At 33.7% G+C, this 26992-nt stretch overlaps 1 protein-coding gene and 1 long non-coding RNA gene across 8 annotated transcripts in view; one reads left to right on the top strand and one right to left on the bottom strand.

Moving 5' to 3' along the window:
• Positions 1–26992, bottom strand: part of LOC130678584 (tyrosine-protein phosphatase Lar) — a 297465-nt gene that overhangs the window by 148063 nt on the left and 122410 nt on the right. For all 7 annotated transcript variants that reach the window (XM_057485894.1, XM_057485893.1, XM_057485899.1 and 4 more), the window contains exon 3: positions 5194–5326. In XM_057485894.1, the coding sequence (XP_057341877.1) occupies positions 5194–5257 (64 nt within the window). In that variant the 5' untranslated portion in view covers positions 5258–5326. The remainder of the gene's footprint in view (positions 1–5193; positions 5327–26992) is intronic.
• The window catches only part of LOC130678615 (uncharacterized), a 33239-nt gene continuing 14185 nt past the window's right edge, over positions 7939–26992 (top strand). The window contains exon 1 of the long non-coding RNA XR_008991850.1: positions 7939–8203. This is a non-coding gene — a long non-coding RNA (uncharacterized LOC130678615). The remainder of the gene's footprint in view (positions 8204–26992) is intronic.

Here is a 26992-nt window from a genome sequence, read left to right as displayed (position 1 = left end):
TGATAGTCGGATATTTATATCTTACAAGCGCCGATAGTTTATCTTATTCAGTGCACATCAGTAAGTATTTATTTACTCATATTTAGCCGTCGACTGCTAAGAATTTTACGTAATCCAAAATTACCTTCACAACTGTGTACCTGAAGATCGGAACGTTTTTCGCCCAACGAAAATGAAAAATTTGTATAATTTACTGCTTAAGGGGTAGTTGGGGTGGCCTGCAATTTTCGGCTGAGATACTAGCGCATGTACGAAACATTTCGATACTCTAGATCCAGTAGATTTCTTACACTGTAAAAAGAGCGGTGTTAAAAATGGACTCATTTTAACTCCGCCCGGTGTTAAAATAAAATTACACCGGTGTAGGAGGAGTAATACCGGTGTAAAAGCAGGGTAAACTGCGTCCGCTTGGAGTATTAATTTTAAAGATTATAAAACACAAAAAATGTCAGTTCTTTATGAAAATTAATAAAAAATATCATTTATTAACAAGTTAGTGATCGAGTAAGTAAAAATATTCACAAAGTAAAATATTTTAACACCGGTAAAGAATATCTACTCCAGCGGCGGCGTTATTTTAACACCGGTCTAAAATCTTTACACCGGCAGCGGTGTTATTTTAACACCGGGGAATTTTTTTTAACACGGGTACAGAATATTTACACCGGTGGCGGCGTTATTTTCACACCGCTTTCGGTGTTGAAATTTAACACCGCCGATTTTAACACCTACACCGCTTGGACTTACCCCGGTGATTTTTTACAGTGTACTTTTAATTTTGTTTTTTGATTCTCGTTTCACGAAAAAGGTTCTGATCTTCAGGTACATTCACAACTACGTTACAAGACATTTTACTTTGACGTAAATAAAATTTTTCAGACCCCGGGGAAGAGATATCAAATTTTTGTTATTATTAAAAATAATTGAAACGCGAAGTTATTTTTTTTTGTTTTTACGGCAATATTCAAAACTGTAATTCAAAGCATTTGAGCGATACAATGTCATTAAATTCCACAAATACGTACTCTCAATAATGCTTTATATTGAAACCAACTTTGAAATATTCAATTATTAAATTTCATTGAGTTTCACAAATTACAACGCGACCTTTTATTTTTATTGTTTTTATTTAAAACTTTTTCTCATACATTCATCCGTTAATTACACCGATTATGTGTCTGTGTATTTATATACGTCCAAATGCATATGTATACGTATGTATGTGGGTGTGAGTGTAGTAACGGACGAATACTTGATGAAAATCGAACTCGGCAAAACAGCAAACTGCACTCACTGTACCTTCATAAATTACATTCCTCAGACGACTACTGGGCTCGCGAAATTCGCTAGGTTATTAATGCGATCCGTCTGATGCCAGGTAATGTTTTAAATTTTTAACCGTTTTCTGAACTTTGACAGTAAATGCTGTTTTATAACTAAGTTTATTAATAATAAACAAAAAAAACACGTCAGGACACTCGAGCGTATATCTGACGGACGTTTTTTCTACGGTTCTTTATTTATTTGTTCTAAAACTGTCAAAAGCGAAAAGTGATTTTTTATGGTAAAAATACCGCGGTCAAGACACGGCCAGTGAAAAATCGATAATTATAAATAAAAGGTATGGACGGGAAAAATTACCGGTCGATAGTTGGCTGAGTTACCTCAGTTACACAATATCCCTGTGTGGATACCAGTCGTCGTTGAGAAAACTCCGATGGGATTTGACATAAAACGTGAGAGTATGTTACTTGTTTTATTATATATATATATATATATATATATACATATATATATTACAACCATGATTTTTTTTTCTTTTTCCGTCCCTGTGGACGTCAGTTGAATACAGTATAATAGTAAATAACATTTACCTTATTGTCATATTTTATAAAAGACTTAAACTGGGTTTTTTTTTTTTCTTCCCCATAAATTATCATCGACTTCATTAAATAAATTTTTATAAAAAATAATAATAATTTAAAAAATAAAATTGTTTTAAAAATAATATATGGAGATCACGGTATATATTAAATTTTTTTAGCAAGTGATTATATTCCCGGTTTTTTTCATAATAAATTTTCCTGTGTAGTATTTTAAAAATTTCTCTGTCGCACGTTTTAAATTTAAAACTTTTAATTCAAGCTTTCATATTTTTTGCGACGTATTTTTGCATGGCTTTAGAAGCCTCTGAGGAAATCTGTGAAGCCGATCTGGACCAGCATATCCACCACCCGAAGCAACTATTCTACACGAGACTACAGGACTACAGCTAAATTTGCATCTATGAGTTTGGCTTTGACGGACTCCTGGTCTACTCAGCTCCGGTTCTCTTATCCAGTGTCTCTTAAAAAAAAAACCCACGGCAGACCGGGCACACGTATTCAAAGCAAAGAGCACTACAAACATTTGACAGTTAAACAAAAGGAAGAAAAAAACGAAAAAAATATAAAACTGAATGTATATAAATTGTGAAAACCACAAACAACTTTTTTATGTCGAGTTTATCTGAATTTTTTTATACATTTTATTAAAAACGTACATGCCACTGAACTGACTGAACTTACGGACGATAATTCCATTGAGATTTTGGGTGATTTCGCGTATTAGAAACGTCCTTTCATAATTAACTAACTCGTAAATTCAACTGGGAGCTGGTATGTATTGTCATTATGACAGCGAGTCAGTGCAGAGTCAAAGCCTCGATGGATTACTGTCCCGTGTGTAATAATAGCTACCATCACAAGCTAATAAACTCGTCGGTACGATTTAACACACGCCACAGTAACAAACCCATACAAACCATAAATGAATTATCTATCTCAATTAAATATATATTTATATGTCTATATATATAACTGTATTCTAATGAGAGAAATCCAACCACAGTGTATGTAATTCATCAAAATTAATACCTCAAATTTCATTTTCCCATAATTATAATGTTTGAGTTAATTGTCATTCATTATAAATTTACTTACCACAATAATACTAATTCATAATTAATAAATACGCAGTTAGAAATTTTGTGTTTAATTCAATAGAAATCGTGAGTTGCAAAGGGTCTACACAAATTTTTCTGTTAATTAATTAACAATGTGTTGACATTGCGTTTGTGTTGATCTTTGAATTAAATTTTATGTTTAATAATTGAACACGAAATCTATTGTTTTGACAGAAAATTCGGGTAAATTTGTCAGACTTTTCGTGTTAAAATTAACTAATAAATATAAGCACATAATCTAATTAACTCAAGTATACTGATCTGACCTCAGTACAACTTATGTCGATTCCCCAGTCAAAAAACAAATTCGGATTCAAGTCTCAAAGCTCTCAATGAAGTTTTTGAGGATCAATTTAGAATTTGAAGATTGACAACAGTATATAAAGTTATGTTAGTTTAGTCCTCAAAGTAGTGGTTACGACCCATTTTACCACTTCGAGGACTAAACTGGATTAGAGCCTCAAAATACTCAAAACATACAGGAATAATTTTATCCACATTTGAACCTCAAAAGTCTATTCGACGTGTTCTCTCCCCTCCTTTTTCTATCTAAAATTTTTAAAAATCCGAACTATAGCTTTTCATTCATTGAGAATTTTGAGTACTAAAGTAGAGTTACTTTTTGAGCGGCAAATAAAACACCAAAAGAATTGAGGCTTTTGAGGACTAAAATAGAATTTGTTCTTTGAGTCGGGTTTAACAAACAATTAGTTCGATTTTCAGTGATTTTTCTAAAAAACGGAGCTATGAATTATCTTCCCGTAAAATGAGAATAAAAAATCATTGAACCTGATCGTTAAAATATTCAAGTTATCTATGATTATATTTAATTGTAAATCAATTATAATCCAAGCTTCTTTGCAGACAATGCTTTGCTTGGTTATAGTAACGAAGAAACGCGCGGGAGTTTAGCTAAACAACACAAATTTTGTGTTAACTTTCGAATAACACAAGAAATGTTACATTACAGATTTTCTTATCATTTAACACAAAAAATCTGTTAAAGTAAAAAAACACAAACGGTTTGTGTTGAATTAACAGATTTGTGTTGAAAATCAACACGAAAAATTGAACCAAATAATTTATTTACACAAGTACACAAAATTTCTAACTGTGAATTGAACATCGGCTTCACTTAAAATCAATGACATCTATAAAATTATTTACTAACCTTTGTACCAATACTGAAAGCTTTTATAATAAAATTAGAAATATATATATAGATTTATATAGATTGTGATAATCGTGAAGAAGTCAGAAACATGATTGCGATAGACTAATTTCAGTCTATCAGTTTCCAGTCCACTGGGAATACATTTGCGGCGGGTTTATATTTTTAAATTATTGTCTCTGATCGGCAGTAATTTATGGATTATGTGGGTAGATTGCTCGCCAGACTGAGGTTGTTATTAATTAAAATTAAATTAATTATTTGAATGGGGGTTGTGTAATTTTAGTACTGGTAATAGATCTTGAAAGAGACGTAAGCTTCTTAGGACAAAATATAAGCTTATTAAAATTTTGAATAGCTTTTGAAGAAGCTAATTTTCGCGGCAATGGGAAGACGGTTAATTTATTATAATTATTTAGAGAATAATTAAACAAAATAATTAATTGGGAGTATGATTGTCGATTCAAAGTTTTAAATTCTACTTTTACTCAATCCGTGAATGGAATCAACTTTTAGTTAAATATCAATACGTAATTTATAATCAATTTCTATGAGATATTTTTGGGTCTGGGAATTATTGACCGGAAATTTTGACCTAGATTTATTTTTAAAACTCATAAAAAATTTTTTATGCGCAAGTAATTTTTTAAAATCAATTTTTCAACGGAAATCGTTTTTAGATCAAATTTTTTTAAGCATCGAGTTTTATTGAAACAAAAATTTGACTAATTTTTTTACTAACGACCGAGGACTTGAAAGTCTTTAGAAAAATTTGATTTCTTTTCTAAGAACGTTATTATAAAAATAAAAAATAAAAAAGTCATGGCGAGCAATGGAATTTAATGTCTCTATTTCTTTAATCCACACTCAGGCCGAGTTTTATTAAACCATAAAAATTTCCTCAATAGTCAAGCAGTCTCATCACAACACTCACTGCATGGCACAGCTTATAGTTGTCCTCTGGATCCTCGTAATCCATTTCTTTTAAACACAATAACTTTTTTATTTATTTACTCACCAACATGATTCTGCGCGATAATCGTGTCGAACGCCATCAATAAGACGAGCAAGATAGGAGTCATATTGACCACCTTTCACCCGCTTCAACAGCTTCACTGCACAATAAAATCACCCTCTGGCAGATTCAGCACCTAAGACAATAAAAAATTCACCTGCGTCAAAATCGTGATACTGAATTCATCGCAGTCGCCCTCTTGGCCCTCCTCAGATCGAAGACCAAAAAATAATTCACTTTACACAATTGTCTGTCTGTAAAGTTCACATAAAAAAATAAGTCTCTCCTAATAAATATGTTTGGCTTTTTTAATTTAAAGCTTATTTACAACCGGTCTTGGGAGTTTCACTTAACCAGCAACAGACCTCAGAATATTAAGTTCTGAGCGAAAGATAATTTTTATACAGAAATTCGAAGACTTTAGTTTACTAAAATATTCCGAACATCGCATGTGTATTTACAGTTTGATAAAAATAATAATTTGCATTTAGAAAGAATCATTAGAGCCACTTTTAAAATAATTAAAAATAAACAAACTACAGAACCACTGATTACTTAAATCCAAATAACGTGGACGTATATAAAGAACAAAATAACCTGCCGGTGAACTTTTGGATCGTAATCGGTTCCGTCGATGTAACGTAAAATAAAGGAACCGAGTCTGTTAAGTCTCAATACTCTTAATCTCTGTTATCTTGGATGCATTATTCCTTTTGAAACGGTGGAATAACCCTTATCACCCTCGCTGGCTCACTCAACACTCGCTATACACGTCACCCCATTCGCATTGATATTATCACGACTCAGCTTTCTTCCTGTGATTCCACGACCATCCCATATTTCCGTGAGCTTTTACGAATTTGTCGCACCACTAAAGAATACTGATGCTGATACTGACAATCTTATTCACACTTTATACTTTTTATTCCTCCTCTGTATATTCAAACAATGGAATACGAAATATTGACGGCACGTTATCGTCACATCACATTTTTACCCCAAGAAAAAAGTCGGAATATTTTTACCGAAATATCAAAGTCTAACTATGATATATTTTTAGCGAATGACAAATAGCCAAGTCTGATCATTTTTACTCTTTACTCCTTAGTACTGAGCATTAATTTATTTTTCCCGTCTCCTGCCGTCTGACGGAACAACGCTCGCATCCCGCGTTGAAAAATCCGGAGCCTAGATCGGCTTGATCTCTTGACCTCGGAGAAAACTGTGGGTTCCAGCAGACCAACAGCATGATCTTCTTCCACACATACTCACATCCGTCTATATATTTATATATTTATATGTACATATATTTATAGGACCGAAAATCTTCTTTAACTCACAAGCCCCAAGAATGTATCGACAGGTTTACGAGGTCACGAGCTTTTCTCGCAAATACGGGCTTTTTATAATGGCCACTCACCGAGGATTCTGTTGGGGCTTTTCATGTCAATCTACTAGGATTCCTGCATACACCAGACAATTTTAAATTCACCGTATTTCACATCCACAATCAATAATACATAAGCGCTTTTTAACTGTCAATAATAATATTTTAAATATATATATTCAAATTTCCAATCACATAAACATAAATAACTTCGTCTGTCAGCCGAATATTTTTCCAGCCTTTGTAAAATTAATGGTACTTTTAGCTCCAGCTTTAAATGCTTATTGTGTTAATCCGATCTTCAAAAAACTTTTTAATATATTTAATTATATTCGTAGCCTTGTCACAACTAATTACAATTATCCCCTACAATTTTCCGCAAAAAATTATCGAAAATTTTTTCCACTGTGATGTCAATCACCTGGAATTCTTTCTCCCTCTTTTCTCACCGACTCACTTGTAATTCAAAAATAAACGCACAGTAATGAGTCTTGTTTTCCAGTGATAAATATTTAGATAAAATTAAAAGACTGGGGATTGAAGAATATTTTGTTTATTTTTGTTGTTTAATTATAAATAAATAGTATCGTATTGCAGAGGAGTTGAAATAATCTTTAATCTGTTAACAATGTTAAAAAGGCTGGATACACACGATACGAGAACACGATCTGTGTAAAAGGAGCACAATAAAGAGGGAGAAAGAGACGAGGTAACCAGCGTTATCGTAGACTACTCCCGTACGGGTACTTTTCTGAGCGCGCGCTGCGGCCTGACTGACTCACCCCCGTGCACCCCCTAAAAACCTCTGTACCTTTTCCCTCGGTGGCGTCTGCGCACATCCGTGGTCTCCCCCACACACGTATTTACGAGTTTAAATCAAAATCATCCATTTTAATTAATTTTAATTCACTTTTTCGGGGCGACTTGATAATTAATTACGGCTCGACAATCTGATTTAGATTTATCATTTTTATCGTGATAATTGTTTTTTAAAAAAAATTAAGGTTTCATTAATACCTGGGCTTTTTTTTAATACTAAGATCCCAGTCTTTTGAACTTGGTAATGACGTCGGATTAATTTAGTTAGCAGAGCAAGCTTCGTAGTAAGCCGGAGTGTATAAGTAAAGAATAGTAATGATAATAATAATAATTATCATAAAAATGAATAGTAAATAATGAAATGTGATATAATGAAAAATAAGAAAGACTATTGTATGATAAGTTCGTTTGTGTAATTACGGGGGCTAATTTGGGCGCTCAAAATAGGCGCATGCGTAGATTGGGTAATGGGCAGCTTGGAAGGGCACGCTAGCCGGGGGTAGCGAGTGAGGCAGTTCGTAGTTCGTGGTATCGCAGTTTCTAGTCTGATGTTTGTCCGTGTACAACGCGCGCAGGGATGACACTCCCTGATATGAGGTGTGCACGAGGTCGCGCGCACTCTTCCGACAAGTTGCACATATATATACGTACATGTATATATTTATATGTATATATATTTATATACATATCTATATATATATTGATACATATATGTACAACGAGGGTGCAAACATCAAGTTATACAAAACTTGTACGACGCGTTTCTCAGTACTTTGTACACTGATAATACAAGACTTTATAAAGGAGGTAAGTTTTATATACTTTGTCAATATATTTATGTATACTGTGCTATTATTTACTTTTTTAATTAATTTTCTTATTCTGAAAAAAAAATATTTGGGTATTCTAGAAAATTTTTCTTAGAGATCAGACAATTACGGTGCCAAAATTTTTGATTCCCAATTTATGAAACCGAAAAAATATGAAAAGTATTTATTCATTAAAAATTTTTTAATTATTTATTTGCTAGAATTTTTTTTTATTTCAACTGTTCTATTTAACATTCAATAGAATTTCGAAATATTGAATGTAATTTTGTCTAGTAGCCATAAAACGGTTTGACGCAACAATTGTGGAAAATTCATTTTCGTTTAAAAAGTTGAGGATTTAGAAAAAAAAAAAAATGTTAACACTATTTGATTGAGATTGTAATGTAACATTAAGGACTGAATAATGAATCAGATATTTTTTATTTTATTTCAAGTCGTGCTTCATCGTCGTCGTTTTCTATTTTTTTATCACGCTTTTTTACTCGCGTACTTCTGAATTCCACCCTGTGAAAATGACCTGGGATTTTCGTGCAACCAGAGGGTCTCATTAAAATCACGTCAGGTTAGATGTTCGTCTATATATATACACATAAATGTATATGCATATCTATATAAAGATTTATATGCATATATAGTACTCGCAGGGTTCACGATAACGTGAACTTCACAAGGCACATATAATTAAATTTAATACTCCAAGTATAACTATATAACACTTTTACATTAACATACACGTTAAAGAAAAAAAAACCAAACAATCATTTACTAACTCTATTTACTCTGTTTCTACTTTTGAATCAGAGATTATCTGGCAAAAAAAAAAAATTATTCCAATAATCTTTTTTATCTTCGAGGGAAAAAAAGTAGAAAACTTCAAATCACGTACTCCAATTATTCGTTAATTAAATTTAAAAAAATATTCATCAAATCAGATGACATGTAGGCATCAGTTGATAGCTTAAAAAATTTGATGAATAATACAAGCCGACATTAAAAACTAAAACGCTCGCGTTTGCCTTAAATACAATCAAAATCTTTTTATTCCCGTATATAATCAGCAGATTAACGCTATAAAAAAATGTAAAAGGGTCAGACTGTCGGGCAGTCGGTGTACAATCGTCGACTGCGGTACATTCAGACGATATGAATAAACATTTTTCCGGATAAGCCGCCGGAAAATTACTCGCAGAAACACAACAGCCCAGCAGGTCACCAGTCCCTTTCTCTCTCTCCCTTTCCCGTTCTACTATCCGCACATTTTCTTCCTTATTTTCATAAACTCTTTTTGCTCCACAGTAATTTGAACCCACGCCCTTGTAAAAAATTTCATCTCATGTGAAACAACTCGCTTTACCCAACCCAAAAATAACAAAAAAAACTTCCACCCATTTATCATTTCAAATTATGTTTAATTTTTCTCGACAAAAATTCCACCTCCGAGCCTAATTTATGCTACACAATACTTTTATTGCTTCACTAAATCGGTCCCCGAAAAATAGAGACCGAAGACCGCGAAGCTGGAGAGGAAAATCTAAAACAGAGTTAACGTAATCGATAAATTAACTCGATAGTTTAGTTTTCAAGCCAACACTCGGGCCACGTACGCGGAAAACGCAGATAGACCAGGTATGAAAGGACGTGGAGGCACGTCTGGGTTAAAAACTTAATCAATCGGTCCGTTTGATTGATCGCGAGGTCGACGAGCGAGTTAATGTGAAGCTCACGAGACCCGAGCCCCCGGCAATTCAACCAGAGGTGATCAACTTACGCCCCTCTTTTAACACACACTGTACAACTCGTTATACACTTCTACTTTTTTCAGCCCACTCTTGATCACCAACGCAAACAATACTCCCGGCGAAGGTGTGCACCTGTCACAACAAATTTTCCAGCTTTATAAATTTAAAATCCCCTTTTTTCCCTCTGCCTATGCCTCTGCCTTTGCCTTTGCCTCTACGTGGAATGAACTTTGTTATTTTATTATTATATATTAAATTAATTATTATTTGAGTTAATTACTTGTGATGCATTGACTGCTCGTAGGCAAAGGTAATTCGATATACGTATATGTATATTTAAACTTCCTTTTGCTCTTTTGTTCTCACGAGTGCTGTGTAGGTGTAATATTTAATTGCCTACGTAACGAGGGCTATATACCTCGAGACTTGCCGATTAATATCCAAGACACGCGACCTTTTCAAACTTCCTAACCCTTTTGTAAACATAATGTATGCATATAGGGGCAGTGGTATAAAATGGGCCGCTTAGAATGTAATATACATTTGAATGGAAACTTAACTTTTTTTTCCTTTACACAGAAAAAAAATTCACGACTGAAAGTAATTATTTTTGATTCAAGAAATTTCTTCTAAGCCTTTTCTTGGATCAAGTATAAATTTCCTTGGACCAAGATGAATTTTCTTCGCTCAAGGAAATCTTAATTTAGTTCCTGAAAATTTTCGTCTTCCATAATATTTTCTTGACTCAAGATAAATTTTGTTTCTGTGTAGAAAGAAAAATCGAAATTAGTCTGAACGATTTTCCTTTCGTTTAAAAATATGTAGGAGAAGGGGGGGGGGGGGGCAAAATCGGGTACCCCCAAAATTTTGTATTTTAAATGGTTTTAAAACATTCCAAAATCACTTTGGTAAATATAATTGAGTGTTATTTTGAATTTTTATTGTCAGACTTTTTCAAAATTCAATTGTCAGTTGAAAAATATTGATAACTTTTGTTTTATGATAAAAACTATTAAAAATCTTTTTTTCTTTCTTTGCATCTAATAATCATGTAAAATATAATTTTTCTTCATGTAAATTACTTACAAAAAAATTTAACTAAATCAAATTCATTTAAAATCCAAAAATTTTTTTTTTTTATCTCTTTTAAGGGCTACCCCGTTTTGCCCGCAAAATTAAAAAATTGTTTTTTTCAACGGTAACTGAAAATTTTATCTATTTACTTTGAATATCATTAAAGAAAAAGATTTAGTGTATTTGAGTCCTCGAAAACTTGGTATTTCCTTAAGTACCCCGTTTTGCCCTTCCCTCCCCTAACTACACACTCTTCGTCCGAGTTGATATATATGTGCAAAGTAAAACCGATCGATGATATGTGGGCTGGAAAACCTCATGAGTATATGGCAAATATTATTAATTGGATTAATCAAATATCTACATCGAGTATACCTGGAACAGTCACCATACTTAATTAGTGGTTTTCCAACTATAAACTAACAACTAGACCCAGCCCCGCAATCTCAGCTGTCTCTCTCCGGGTTGTTATGAGCATCAATTTAAACCAATCAATTTATCGATCAAACGAATAAGTAATATAATTTCCATATATTGCTCGAACTAGATAAAAAAAGCTACCGAGTGAGCAGCTTGATGGGCGAAAAAGTTATACGAAAATTCTAAACATACTTAGCCAAATAAAACGAAAGAGAAAAATAAATCAGAAACTTTTCCCAAGAGTGTAGCGAGAGAGTCCGGGAAATTCGATTGTCAGCTGAAGAAATAGACGGGGAAAAACGAGGACGCGAATAGTTTGTACAAGTTTACAAGCAAGTGCTTTATAGCGACTTCGCCGACGGAAGTATTGTGTTCACGGGTTTTTCGTGGCACCGGGCTGGTCACGTCAACCGAATATTACGTGTGTACACAAGAAGAAAAGTCTTAAGTCGGGACACGTAAATCCACCTTTCACGGATTACTCGGGCAAGCGACGAAACCAAATGAAAATAACGGAAGTTAAATAAAAAGCTAGTGACAGATGAAGCGGGAGAGTAATGGAGGAGGTGCTGAAATTTATGGTGACAGTCGTCAAGTTGGTTTGCTAATCAAATTCCGTGTCTGTGGGTATTCAGAAATTAGCTGTCCTCGTCTTTATTTGTTTTTTTGTTTTCTGGACTCATCTCATCTGTCTTATTTACTCACTAATGCCGGAATATTGCATTAAGGCAGAGTTCCTACGAGTCTCGCCCATTTGTTTCCATTCATTTCTGTTGCTGGATCCATATATATTTATGATCATATGTATAATGCGCTTGCACATGAAATGAACAACGAAACCGGACTTTATGCGTCGGGTCTACCCTCGTTCTGGCATTCATTTGGTCGCGTACTCATGTAACCGCCACAAAGTTAAACCCTTGATTTGGATTTCCGTTTAGTAACTCGCTTGGGCTTACAACTGGCTCGATTAAACAACCACTGTGGAATGCGCTGGGAGTAATTACTCACGAGTAAAATAATTTGACAAAAAAGTTAACTTTGTTCGTGAAGAAAAAGAAAAAGGCTGCAGCTTTAATGAAGTAGGGGGTGAAAATATAAAATCCGAGGAATTTAGCAAATCTTTTAAGATTTTCTTAATTTTAGCTAAGTTTTCATTCTTTTAATCCAACTTTAATATTTAACTTTTGAAATACTTAAAAGTTTGTTATAAAAACAAAAAAAATACGGACAGTTTGTTTTTGCCGGTTTGAGTCTTGAGATAGAATCCGGGGAGTATTTAATCTCGCGTGGAAATGAAATGTTTTTTTGTTTGTTTTTGGGTAATGATTTAGTGTGAATAATTTTTAACGGAGTTTAAGTTGGCGAAAAGATGCGGAAGAGGGGGTAGATAGAGCAGGAAAGATTTTAAGGGAAGTAGAAGAAGAAGATAAAGCGGATAAAGAAGGAGAGAGATAAAGAAACATAGTACATCCGCAGTAAAATTGGTCATGTTCTGGAGAATGAAATTTTCCGTGGCAACTTCCATAATTGACGCTAAGCCCGACAGAATCAAACGGGAAGTCGTCGTCGTGGCGTTTCCCCATTATTTCTCGTTCCCCGTGGTCGACCACTTGTCGGAATATTGCGACAGTGCTTTCGTCTCCGGGGGATGAAAGTCGACATCGGAAGCGTTGGGTTCTATAAAAGAGAGAAGGACGTCTGTCTTGGTTTTGTTGTTAAAAACCTGGAGAGAAGAGCTCATTGTGCGGAGATTGTCAATCTGATTTGTCGACCACTTTGCGCGCACAGTATTTCCTCTTTTCTTCAGCGCTAAATTTATTTCGTACGTCGGCTGGTAAATTGCTCTTACATGGAGCCAAATCCCAGTGTATTAAATACGTGAGACATTGAATTTTTCACCATTTTTTTGTCTTTCTGCATCTACATGTGGATGCGCACTCGGTACGAACAAAACATTCAGCGCTAGCTGGGAAAATGTGAATATGTTCTGTATAATTTTTGATTCCGGTATTCGAGCAAAGTACTCGGAGTCATTAAGCACTTGTTTTTCGTTCCCAAGCTTGGAGATTCTATAGAGCAGGCATATATCATTTATCATTATCATAAATGGATGTGTAGGGGGTGAACGCATAGTAAAGTCGAAAGACGAAAGATAGAAATCGGTCAATTGAAAAATTTGTCTAAAGGAAGTGGGTGGCAGACACGGATAATGACGAGCCAGATGCAATTAAATTCTTACGGGTGTGTTTTCACAAAACTGCGGGCTGAAAAACCAGAGAGAGAACGAGTGAGAGGAAGGAAAAAAGGGAGAGAGTTAGTAAAGCTAAATGATGGAGGATGAAGATATGAGTGATGGCGTGGGTGCAGTTTGAATAAAAAATAACTAAATGAGAGTGAAAATGAAAAATGTTGAGAAATTTATGCCGATGTGCAAGGGGGAGGTACAAGAGGGCGGGAGAGTGAGGGCTAGGAAAAATGGATAGTCTGGAGGACAAAGCACAACGAATAATTATTAGAGCGTGGATTTATAGCTATTGCCTTTCACTATTTACCGCGTTCGCTTTTACTTATCGTGTCCACGTACACCGTTACGGATTTTTTATACGTTTTTTTTTCCTTTTAAATTTTTGTTGTCTTCAGTTGTTTCTTTTCTTTTGTCCGCCAATACATTATTTGTTTCAACTTCATTGTTTGTTTGTGTGTACCAACTTCCATTGAAAGTTTATTCCGTTTTTTCACGAACAACCGACTCGGACCTAGATCCGTCACAAAGAATGCGCAGATCGATTAAAGCCGCTACAGACCGGTCAGAATTTTGCCGGCTAGACTTTTCCACATATATGTCGATATATACATGCATGTATTATCATTGTTCTATTACCTCAATATGCCGGTTTGTTTTCATTTCATCTGGAATATCGAACGATTCGACCTACAAATATTGTGATAAATTATTAATTCTGCGTTGCCAACTCAATTTTGTTTTGCTTAGCGGTTTCCGGTGATAATACAAATATTTATCATCCATGTTTTTTACTGATCACTCCATTATATCTTATATATATTTATTGATCATTATTTATAGATAATCAGCTCAAATAATGCCCGATTATTAAAATTAGAAATAGTTATGTTTGAATAAAGTTTGTAAATTAGGCATCGTTTATTTCAATAATCCCTTTGTTGGTTCAAAATTACCAATAATTTAAATTCAAATAATATTCCGCGAGCCAGAAATATTTATTATCGACCAGTTAATATGAAATAATGAATTACCGGATTATAATAATTTTGATAAATTTCTTTAACCATAAATCCATCGTTTAATTTCAAAACTAGAGCTTTGAAAAGTAAATTGACAAATAAATGATGGTCATTACGTGATATCGTTTATTATTTACAGTGTTCCTATCCGTCACAGAATTATCGTAAGCGTCACATAATTTGAAGCATTGTACGACCGTACATCCAACTTTGATTATGTGACGAAAAGTTATAATAAATTTTCGATATATTTGAATTTCATTCTTATCCGTGCGGTTTAACTTTCATTTAGTACCCGCTTGAAGCATGCAGCGCCTCACGAGTTCCCTATTACCCTACACAATCTTACATGCATACACATAAAAAAAAAATTCTCGACTGAAGGTAAATATTCTTGATTCAAGAAAATTTTTTTGGAGACCTAAATTTTCTCAGATAAAGTAAAAATCTTCTCCAACCAAGACGAATTCTCTTGGCTCAAGAAAATCTTGACTTGGTTCCCGAAAACGTTTGTCTTCAAAAATATTTTCTTGATTCAAGATATCTGTTTTTTCTGTGTATGTAATTTTTTTTGTAAATATTTTTCAAGAGCAAATTTATGTCCGAATTTTTAATGAAAATATTTTTGCAAGAAAAAAATTTGAATTATGTAAATTTGGTCAAAAACTTAAATTTAAAATTTTGATTTGTGCGCACAATAATTTTTTAGAAAACCCGATAATTTTACGGCACTGTGTCGATCAGACAAGCAAAAGTTTCTGGGAACACTGATTATTTACCGGTTCTGTAACTCGTTTTGTTTAAAAAATAAACTTTTAATATTTGAAAGATAAATTGAACAAGAGAAAATATTCTTTTGTTCGAACGTATCATGATACATTCTTATATATGCCTGTACGTATATATAGTTATTGTAAAGTTTATATATTTGTAAAAAATAATAATAAAAAAGAGTAAATAAACTTTCATGTTGAATAACCATATTGAATGAATCGTATCACGTTGGTTTGTATAAAATAGACGACACGAAAGAGAACAGGATGTCATTCTTGTTCCAACGTCAATGATAAACAGCCGAGTGACTCGACGACACACCACCGCGGGTGAATATATTTATATATATACAAGTGTATAAATATATAAATATATAAACATGTATGTACATTCGCGTGACACTTTTCCCAGGCACCTCTTTTCCTATTCGCGACGTAAAACTCCTACTCGGTAAACATATTTGTGGTAAGACAACGGTGAAAAGGCCGCCCTCGCTTACTCGGTTCGTTTTCATTCCGGTCCATGAAAAACGGTCGCGACTTTCTGTACTGAAAGCAACTTGTGCATCAGTATCATGTCCCCCTTTTGCCCTCGACTCGTCTGTTTTTTACCCTCGACTCGGTCCTCCCCTCGCCTATATACAATGAATAATTTATAAAAAGTAGTATAGAGGATCTCGAGCGGAGCGAAACAACAACCTACGACAGTAGTTGCTGTTGTAGTTTAAAATGTAGGTGTAGGTGTAGTTGTATAGTTTTGTATACTGGTGGCGGACAGGGGGATGGCTTTCACCGAAATGACATGAGTCAGGCGATGAATGCAAAATGCGTCAACATTTTCTTGCTCTTTTTTTATTTCAACATCTAAATAAAAGGATCCAATGTCTCTTTCATTAAAGCGGACAAATGGGCCCGTGAATCCCGCTCTCTAACGTGCATTAACTTAATTTTTTTATTACCCGAGCTATAATGTATACGTTCAAGTGTGTTCTCGCAATAATGGAGTGAAAAAGGTTTTTTGAGTTAATTAAATTCTGTTGGTTTTATATATTTTACTTTGATGAATTTTATAATAAAATATTAAAAGAGCTATGAAGGCTGGTACTTTTGTTTGGATTGTAAGACTTATATGGAAATAAATTATTTCAAAGCTTTAACTGAGTAGTTTCTGAAATAACTTTTATTATGAGGCTGAAAAATGAACTTGAGATTATTTTAGCAGCAAATTCAAACTATTTTTAATGATGCATATCTATGCAAAAAATTTTAGGTCAATAATAATAAATTGCTTTGAAAGCTTACTTTTCCAGTTGATTCATTCCCGTTTTATTGAATACCCAATCGAAAAGATAACTTTATCTAAAAATATCATAGATCGACAAATAAAAACCGTCAAGAGCTCGAAAATATTCATTCTACAGCTGAAACGCCGAGCTATTAAATGCATTTGCCCGAAAAATATCAAGTACCACTTTTTTATTTTATTCTTTTTTTATTTAAGATCAATACGGAGGAGGGGGGGGGGGGGCTGAATTAATGAGCGGGGAATCCATCAGAGTATATGATTAAAAAAAAATAAAGTACTTTTTTTCTCACGTAAAATGAATATTGCGATATTTTATATTAAAGTCTTTAAATCTGATTTATTACCAGCGGTAATGAGATATAAGCTACGAAGTAAGTTATAATTTTGCTCTAGCGTTAGTTAAAGTCGAGAGAAATAGTGCATGATATTAGTGTTTAATAAAAAAGTTTTTTCAGCAAAAGATAATTCTAAAATTGTTATGAAAATATTTAGACTGGACCGAGTTTTAAATTTCTGCTGGAAAAAATGGTCAATAATATTGCGGCTCAACGTTCGAGCGAGAGAGAGTCAGAAAAAAATGGCCCCGACTTCGACACAACCGAACTCGTGATGGCCATATTTCACGGAGGTATCGGAGTTCGAATTAACGGGGAATCTGTGAAAAACTTTTTGTTCGGATGTTTTTTTAACCTTTTTACGATTTTTTGTTCCTGTTGCTTACACTTTTGATACTTTTTTTCGATTATTTTTTGTTACGTTTATCTTTTGTACGATAAATTTTGTTTTATCTCAGCGGATACAGTGCAAGGTATTGATATCTCTATTTTATAAGTGAAGAAAGTAGTACTCGAGTATTATAGCGAGACTTTCTTATTTCTTTCAACCCATTTTATCCGTGTTGCTGACTCGTAAGAATTTGTGTGTGTCACGGCAGCCTGTTGCTCCGAGTCTAGATATATGTACATGTATAAAATGCTTGTGTTAGGCTCACTTCGCCCACGTTAATTCTCATAAAACACCGACATGAATTATTGTAGTTTAAATCTATTTTTCAGATTTCTGTATTATTTCAATTTATAGGCCGCGAATTTGAATTTAACTTTTGTTTACACTTTAATAAACGGGTAATAATTTTTAAAAGGGGACTAAATTCTTATGAATTAATTATTTGATTTAGTTCAGAGATTTAAAAGGGTGCGATTACATTTTTTTTAACCTCTATTTTTTTTTTTTTCTAGGCTTCATTCAGTTCAAATTTTTAAATTGTATTTGAAAATTAAAAATGATCATTACTTTCTAATTATTTTATCATAGTTTTGTAAACTCGAAATTTAAAAATTAAAAATCGAAAAAAATTTCTAATTTTAAATTATTCGTGACTAGAATCGGTCGTAAATATAAAAATAAATCTCACAATTCATTTTCAAGCGAAAAAAAAATAGTAAATGCTATAATTACCTAATAAAGTAACTTTAAATTCAGAAGATCTCACTCACCCCGACTAATGTCTTATGTCACGTAATGCCTCTTTGTTGAACAATAGTAATTTAGCGAGCTCGAAAGCTAAGGAAGATGGGCGTAAGAGCGTCTCGACGCCGCGGGGTCGGAAAAGAGGGCGAAATTCCTGGTGGGATCGCGGCGCGCCAAGGGAGTTCATAATGTCGTTGCGTGATTTAGAACCTGCGGTTAATTAAATGCAAGCAGGGAGAGACAACCCGGGCAATAACAACAGAAGAAACTTTCAATTTAAAAGTAAATTTCCTTCCGAACAAAATGAGAAATCAAAAAAAAATAAATAATAATGAAACGGCCGATAAGGTGTCGATCTCTCGAGCAAATAATGATCGTAAGCCCTAACATAAAGTCTACGGCTTGGCTTAAGATTCTGAGCGATAACCTAAGAAGGTGCGTCATCCATTTTTGATTGGCAACGATCGACAGTGGCTTAGCTCAAAATCCTCCCTCTTCTTATCGTTTTCTTCAATCCTACTTAGCTCTTTCTATTTTTTATCCTCTACTTCCAAAGCTTTCCTTACGTCTTTCAACTTCATTGTTTTCTTTTACCCTGTACTTTTTTTACTCATTCCTCCGCTCATATACCCTCATAACGTGTCACGATAGCATCGTAATTCCAATATACACCCAGACGATATCAACGTCTTATTTATTTATATATTTATTTACTTTTTTTGCTAAATAAAGACCCATGTTTCGCATATTTTTTTTTTTTCTTAAACATTTTTGCCTCTCAGGCGTTTAATACACCCGACGCTTCAACATTGTTACGTCAATCTATTTACTATTTCATAAACAAACTTGTACTTCTCGATACAAACTTGCTTGAATACGTTATTATTTCATTATTACGCTGGTAAGGGTATACGTGATAACGAGACAAATGTTTGACGTGTGACAGTTTACTTCCGCTTTGTGTTTTAATTTTTTATCAGAGTTAAAAAAGTAAGTAAATTTTTAACTCGGGAATTTCGTCAAGTTTTTTTTTAATTGCAAATTCAAAAAAAAATTTTGGTCTAAACTCTGTAAGTTTGGTTCAGACATGGGTACTGACGTGAAAAAAAATTTGTTTTGAAAACTTGAACGTTTTTGAAATTAATTTTAAAACGATAATTCTGATCCGGAATATTTATTTGGAGAAAATAAAATGTTAATGGATAAGTATGTGCGCGTATATATTTATGATACATAGGGACTAATTAAAGCTGATATCGAAGAAATAAGGCAGAAGATGTAGTAAATTATCGGCAGATTAACGCGATGATATTTTTATATTTTCCAGCGTCAATAAGTCAGGATGTTGAGTGGAGGCGGGTGTATTCATAGTAAGAGAGGGTTTGAACGCGCGTAATAACGCCGGTTCTTATAAATAGTTAATGTTTTGGCGGGGGTAGTGAGGTGTGATTTACAGGAACACTCTGACACACAGGGGTTTAAAGTTACTTTTAATATAAAAGACTCAATAAATATACCCACCTCTCATCCCACGGGTCTCTTTTATTTTTTTTTTATTATTATTATAATTTTTTTTTTCCTTTCTTCGTCTTTATGAAATACGGATGAGTCTGAAACACCGCGGCTTTGAAATTCCTCGTCAAAGCGTACACTTGACTTTCTCTTTAGCTAAAAACCACAAGGACAAGCTTTCGATGAAAGAAAAAATAGGGGGATCAAGATGTAAAATAAAAAAATTATTAAAAAAATCTTATAACTTTTTTTATCATTTGCCGCTGACGTACAATCCCCTGAAGTCATATTTTTTCATCCAGATTAAGCCATCATCAAACCTTTTTCACAGCTACTTAAACAGATTCATTAAAAAAAGTTTAATTCCTAATTTTTTAATCAACTTACTAAAATAAATTATTGTATTAATATTTATAAGGTCATTTTTTTAAGAAATTCAAGGAACGGCAGAGGGTCTTTTGGGCGAAATTCATATTTTTCAACAATTTGTCCGGGTTTTAAATTATTTTCAAGGGTAATGGAACACTTGTAAGATTATCAGTTAATTTGGTGTTAAGATAATTTACTTTTCTAAGCCCACACTTATATTTTTGTGGGGAAAATTTTTTTATTTATACGGAAATTCATTCCAAAGGAAAATTAATTTACTCGGGTATTTAATTGAAGCTAATGACTAATAGACAGCTAATTATTTTTATGTTTATTGATTTAATACCTAATTAATGTCCCTCAAAAGCATGTCCTTGATGATTACACGGCCAGAAAATTGCCTACATATGTTGGCGGTTATTATTTATGACGCCGCGACATTTAGCTTCACATAAAAAAATTATAAATCTTTGGTTTAGTGAACAAGTCAAGTAATTTTTAATAGACAGACTAGGAATATTATAAATTTTACATTGAAGACTAAACATAACTATCTATCGCACACATAAATTAATAACCGTGTTATAGTTCGCCAAAAGACAGCCCAGAGTTAATTTAAAAATAACTAAATTTCTGATATTGATATTATTTCACATTTAAATAAGCGTTGTAATTTATCGAACTGAAATACAAACACGGATTTCGTATCAACTCACATCCGATGACTATCGATTTTTAGTTTTCAATTAATTATTCATCAGTTGTGAAATATTTGTGAGTCAATATCGAAGAATCGGAATGAATAATAAAATAAATTCTGTCACTTTGACGATAATTCGATAAATTAATTTTGTCTGAGAAAACTGTAGCCCGCGTTATTAAATAATCACTTTTATTTATTGAAAACTGTGATTGTCGGTAGACAAATCGAGACCTGATATAATTAACAAACCATAAAAAATTAATAACATCTATTTTACCTCAGACGGTGTGAAATTTTTTTTGATAAAATGTCTTCCGTGCTTTTGTTACAAAAAAAAATGATTATTGTTTAATTATGGCCGTCTCTATTTACTAGTGATCTAAAAAAGTCCAACGGTATTGGCTGACCAGACTCATAAGTGCAAACCAGGCAAAGTGGCTCTTAAGCATGGTAATTCCTCAAGTGTATGGACGATACTCAAGTAGTTTACTGTACAGAAACTTTAAGGATACTGTCGGGTTATACTGCTCTAACCTGGCTACTCACTATCCAGCTAAGGACGCAGAAATGGAGAAGTGACCACAAGATCCTATTCAAGCCGCGTGTCTCCCGAGAATTCTCAAGCACTTACAAACAACCCGAATAGAAGCTTTGCCGGCGCATTAATAGCCTACATTAAACGCGGTGAAAGATCTCTCTGCAAATAAACAGAAGCCGCAATAACATAACTACTTGGCCAGAATGATGGTAGCTATAAACAACAGCCAGCAACCAACAACCAACAGACAGAAGCCACCAGCTAGAAAATAAATAACAACAACAACAAAGTAAGATCAATTGATTTAGCTACGGACAGAATTCAGGACATTTCACAATTGGATGCACGAACAAGCTCTTAATGGAGCGAAGCGATTGACAGTGCCAGAATCGAACACCCGAAAATCTCATCGGTTTCTAGCGAATCGGTAGTGAAGTACACGGTGAATTTTTTACGCCTGGAACCCGGGAAAAACGAGTAAAAAAATAAAAAATGCTGTTGGCCAAGCGGAAACCGTTCGGGCTGACTGAGAGGCTGGAGTATATACGCTGCCGTGTGCTAGTTTAGAGCTCGCCACGTGAGCTGTATACAAGCGAAATTAAGAGAGAAAATAAAAATAAAACAAAATGGATAGACCAGATGATGCGTACGTGTTTCGCAGAGGGAAACGAAAAATCTGTACGGTACATACTATGCATAGACATATAGATGTATAGATAGATGGATATATATAAATATATGTTTAGCATGGCACAACCACGGTGTGTATACCGAACACGACACGAAGCGGATCAAGCAAGCCGCCTGTACTGGCGTATAATTCTGTTTGTTTATGGTCGGTTCGCCACTCGATTTTTCAACGTAATGGACGCTACCGTCCTGACAAACGAGTTAGCTATCCAACTTTTTTTATTCATCTTTCTCTTGTTTCCATCACGCGTTTCCCTTCTCTCGTTGGTTGACAGTACCCTGCACACACCCCGCCGAAGAATTTTTTCGATATATATACCGCGGACCGGGTGCTCCGCACAAGGATATTTATCACGGCGATCTAGTATTATTGATGGCAGGTAAATAATTCAATCTGTGCGTGGAAAATTTATTTAGACACCGTAAATAATCAGACGTCTGTTAGAGTCCGGTCTCCCAAAAATTTTGAAATGAGATTTCGGGATGAAAAAGAGACAATGTCGCATGAAAAGCAAAAAAAATTACAGAGGCTTTAGGTTTTAGTACCGAGAGAAGTTTAATTTCGCTGAAGAAGATCGGGCGGCAGTTAAGGTGTGCGAGTCTGCAACCGAAGCACTAAATCATGCGATATTAAGGTCATGTTTCAGTTGGCTACAAGAGCAAGGAAATCTTTTAAAGTAGGCTACTTTTATAAAGAATTTATTCTTCATTATATTATTATTTTTTTTTCTTATTTCTGGTGGAAAAGCCAGCGGAGAGCCTTTGCACGTCACACTTTTAACTTGAATAGAGAAGCCAGAGTTTTTCTTAGGGCATTGTCGTAACAAGTTACCAAAGAAACGCAGTCACACCTTTTTTCTATCAACCGGGAAAGAAAACCCAAGTGTATAAGTGACTTTTCTGTAGAAGCTCCGAGAGCTTTGTGGCATTTGCGGTCTTTTCCAATGTCGTTAAGCATCGCCGACGTGGGGCAATAATACCCGACATGCCTGACAAAACTAAAACAAAGAAAAGTTGAAACAAAAATAAAAATAACTGTCCTGATGGGAAAATATTTCCGAGTAGCCCTAAATTGGGTTACAGAGGAAATAAAGTTTGTGAGCGGGCGTGAATAAATATTTACTTTAACACACTATACGTGATTTATGTTTAAATAAATACGTGTGCATTAGTAATATGTGGGCTCATACAATGCAATATCAGTTAGTAGGATGATAAATTACCCTCGGCAATTTTTCCAGACGTTTTATTGCCAAGGATATTAAATTAAGCGCAGGAGTAAGTTAATGCGCGTTCCATATGCAAATTCCGCGTCTTTACTTCGACTTTGCTGGCGCTATATTGTGCGAGGCAATATAGCCTCTTTGTATCCATTTTATGACACAGGTGTTATAAAGCTGCGGTGTCGGAGCTGCGGGAGGTTAAAGCTGCGAAATCACAGTGCACGGTTGAATTCATCTTCTAGCCGGCTTCCAACCTCGAGGTATAACTATACCCTACCTTTTTTCACTCTAGCAATTCTTAACGTCGCTGGTAATAGTGGGCTCGTTATATATATATATATATATATATATATATATATATATATATATATATATATATATATATATATATATATATATATATATATATATATATATATATATATATATATATCTACGCTGGAGAGAGTGCTAAAAGATTAACGGTGTTTCAAACTAAATATTACTTGTGATAGTTAATATTTTTGATGCAGCGCGTTATTAATATTGTGAATTTAATAAAAATGAGGGACAGAAGGAAAAATGAGAGCAGAGGCAATATTGCAACTGAAGGTTCGAATAAAGTTGAGTGAATTTATTTTTCGTTTTTGAGAAAAATTTCATTTAAAAAATTCTGACTCACAAAAATTACTTGCCACTCTAAAACCAAGTGTGTTACAAGTGTATTATTTTAACGCACTTTAAATGTGTTCTACTCTCTAAACATGAATTAGTGGAAATTTCATTAATTACGTTAGTGAAGCAGTATTCACTTCATAATCAGTGTATTTAAATAACAAATTAGTGAATTCTCACTAATAAATTTAGTACTATAATTTTCACTAGCAAATTAGTGATTTTCACTACTGAACTAGCGATATTTTCATAATTTCTACAAGTGAAACTGTTATTCACTTCTTAATTTGTGAATTTCACAATTTCACTAGTAACTTTAACTAGCAAATCATTAAATATTTTACTAGAGATAAATATAATTAATAATTACGGTGCTATTTTTAAAAATTTTAATAAAAAACTTTCAAAATAAAAAAAAATAGAAGTACAGAACAATAATATATTTATATGAAGAGTACGTCAATCATAACATCACGGATTTATTATTTCTTCATCAGTTATTGTTTGGTATCATAACGAATATACTATTTACACTCACGCGATCACATGCGTAGGTCAGCGCAGTGGATAGCATCAAAGACTTTGAATCGGAAGGATGCAGGTTCGAGCCCAGCAGTCACCGGGATTTTTTCATCAATCAAAATCATGTATACTTCCTCTAAGTAATGATTCTAATACATTAATCATATTTCGGATCTAATTACAAGTGTCTTATATTTTTTTTCGCAATATAATATTTTTATTCATCGATGAAATCAGTGGATTCCCATATTCACTTTTCAATTTATTGGATTCTCATATTCACTTATCAAATCAGTGAATTCTAATATTCACATATTCATTTAGTGAATATTCACTAATTCTGCATGGCACGATTGTAGCATTGACAATTAGTGAATATTCACTTGAAATCAGTGAAAAATCACTAATTCATATTTAGAGAGTATGTTTAATGGCCATAAACAAAACTATAGTTTTTTGTAGTCACTTAAAACACGTTTGACGGTGTGTTAAAAATCTATAGATTGCTTATGGCGTTTCAATGTTATTTTGCAAGTGTGTTAATTTTGACTACACACTTGGTTTTAGAGTGTGTTTGTACTCATGAAAGTCGGATTTGATGACTCAAACACCCTTAATGTACAAATATGATAAAACTATCAGACATAATCAGGCGATTACAACATACACAGCTTACTTAACTAAGAGTTGTGTGTCCCTAAACAGTTCTTGGTTGTTTAATTGCACTATCCCAGGGTGTCCAACTCGTGGAAGCCAGCAGCTAACAACTGGATCTCAAAATACTCAGGGGAAGAAAACTCGAGAAACACAAGTCCGCCATTTGTGAGCTCAATCGATCCTCTAATGCGAAAATCCCCTTGTTAATCTCCTCCCCCCCCTTCCCCTGTAAAACCCTGCTCCAGAGCATCGGCTCAGATGAGCGGAATTCATTTACCGAAACCACATAAGCAAACTAATAAACAACATACAAATTAATAATCGAACAACGCTGATCAAATAGTTATCAGTATTTTTTCTACAGGTTAAATGAATTCAATTGAAAATCAACCGGGAGATTAATTATTAATTCAATTAAGGATTCATTATATGTATCAAATTAATAAATACTGATAGCGGTTCCGCTCAAATAAATTATACGTCAATTATAGATGAGCAAGTATTTTGGGATATCGATCATGACGGGACAGTCACAATCTAGGTCAATCGACTCAAAAAAATGAACAAAAATTATTGGAATGAATAATTTGAGGATTAAAAATAATTTGAACCAAATTTCGAATGAAGTAATTTTCGATCGATTGGAACACTATTCACACATCTCTTATATATTGTAAAAGTTGTAGACGTAGTGTAAAAGTATAATATCCATTGAAGAGGGCAGTAATTGTTTTTAAGATAATAAAATATAAGATTAAAGTTCACGAGTATTGAGTGTAAAACCAAGATATTGCAGAATTCAAGAGCAGATATACGAATAAGGTCGTTGAGGGACACTATAGAAGATGTAAGGGCGACATTGTAGGTATTGTGGATAAGAGCTTCATGACTTAGTTATGAACCGGGTTCGTCGAGGGCCCTCACAACCTCACTAAAATCAATAGTATCACATAAACTTGATGAAAATAAATTTTCTCTACCGAAATCTAACACTGTCAACAATACACAGTCAAAATTTATTTTCGTCTCAAGACTTGTAGATAATTAAATCAATTAAGAGCTCGAGTGAGTCAAAAATTTTATTTTCTCCCACAAATTTGAGTGGCGGTTTCCGCAAAAGGACAATAAGTATTTCGAATAACTCATCGCAATGGACTGATTTAATGAATCAGGGGTGGAATAGTAATGATTAAAATTTGTAAATAATTAAGTTTAAGCGGATGTAATGGGTACTGAGTATTAGAGACTCTAGACTGTAGTAGTTGTTACAATACAAGATACATCGGTTTTCTGGTAATTTATCAGTAAAAGCTTTTGCTGGTCGTTTGATTAAAAATTAAAGTTAATCCAGAAAAGCAATAAAGGAAGCGTTTCTATTGTCTCACGTATTGGAGGTACTGGTATATATATATATATGTACAAATATATAGATAGATATAGATATATAGTAGAAATTTCCTTCTATTATTACTTTGAATCCTTATACGCGTATATTGCAAAAATAGTCGTTAATAAAGTCCACAGCAGGGCGTTTAATAAAGCGTTGATATAAGCTTCTATTGGTGTAGTAGGTACTTTCCCGAATACTACCTTACAATTTTCACGAAATACTAAAAATTCTTGTTTGAGCTGTCGCATAACTTGACCGTTCCCACCTTCAGTTAAACAGAGAAAATTCCAAAATATTATGCGGGGGAAATTTCTCTTACTATCGGGCTAAAAGAGGATTTCTAAATAATTAAATAACGGTGCCAAAAACAAGAGAACAGACTAAAGGTAAAAGAGAAGTGAAACTGTGAACCGACACCGGTGGGTCACTTTGAAATATTTAAATAATTTAGCGGTCTCG

The sequence above is a fragment of the Microplitis mediator genome, chromosome 2 (assembly GCF_029852145.1).
Source record: "Microplitis mediator isolate UGA2020A chromosome 2, iyMicMedi2.1, whole genome shotgun sequence".
NCBI lineage: Eukaryota > Metazoa > Arthropoda > Insecta > Hymenoptera > Braconidae > Microplitis > Microplitis mediator.
Note: the sequence above shows the minus strand (reverse complement) of the source record. Positions and strands in the feature narration are given on the sequence as shown.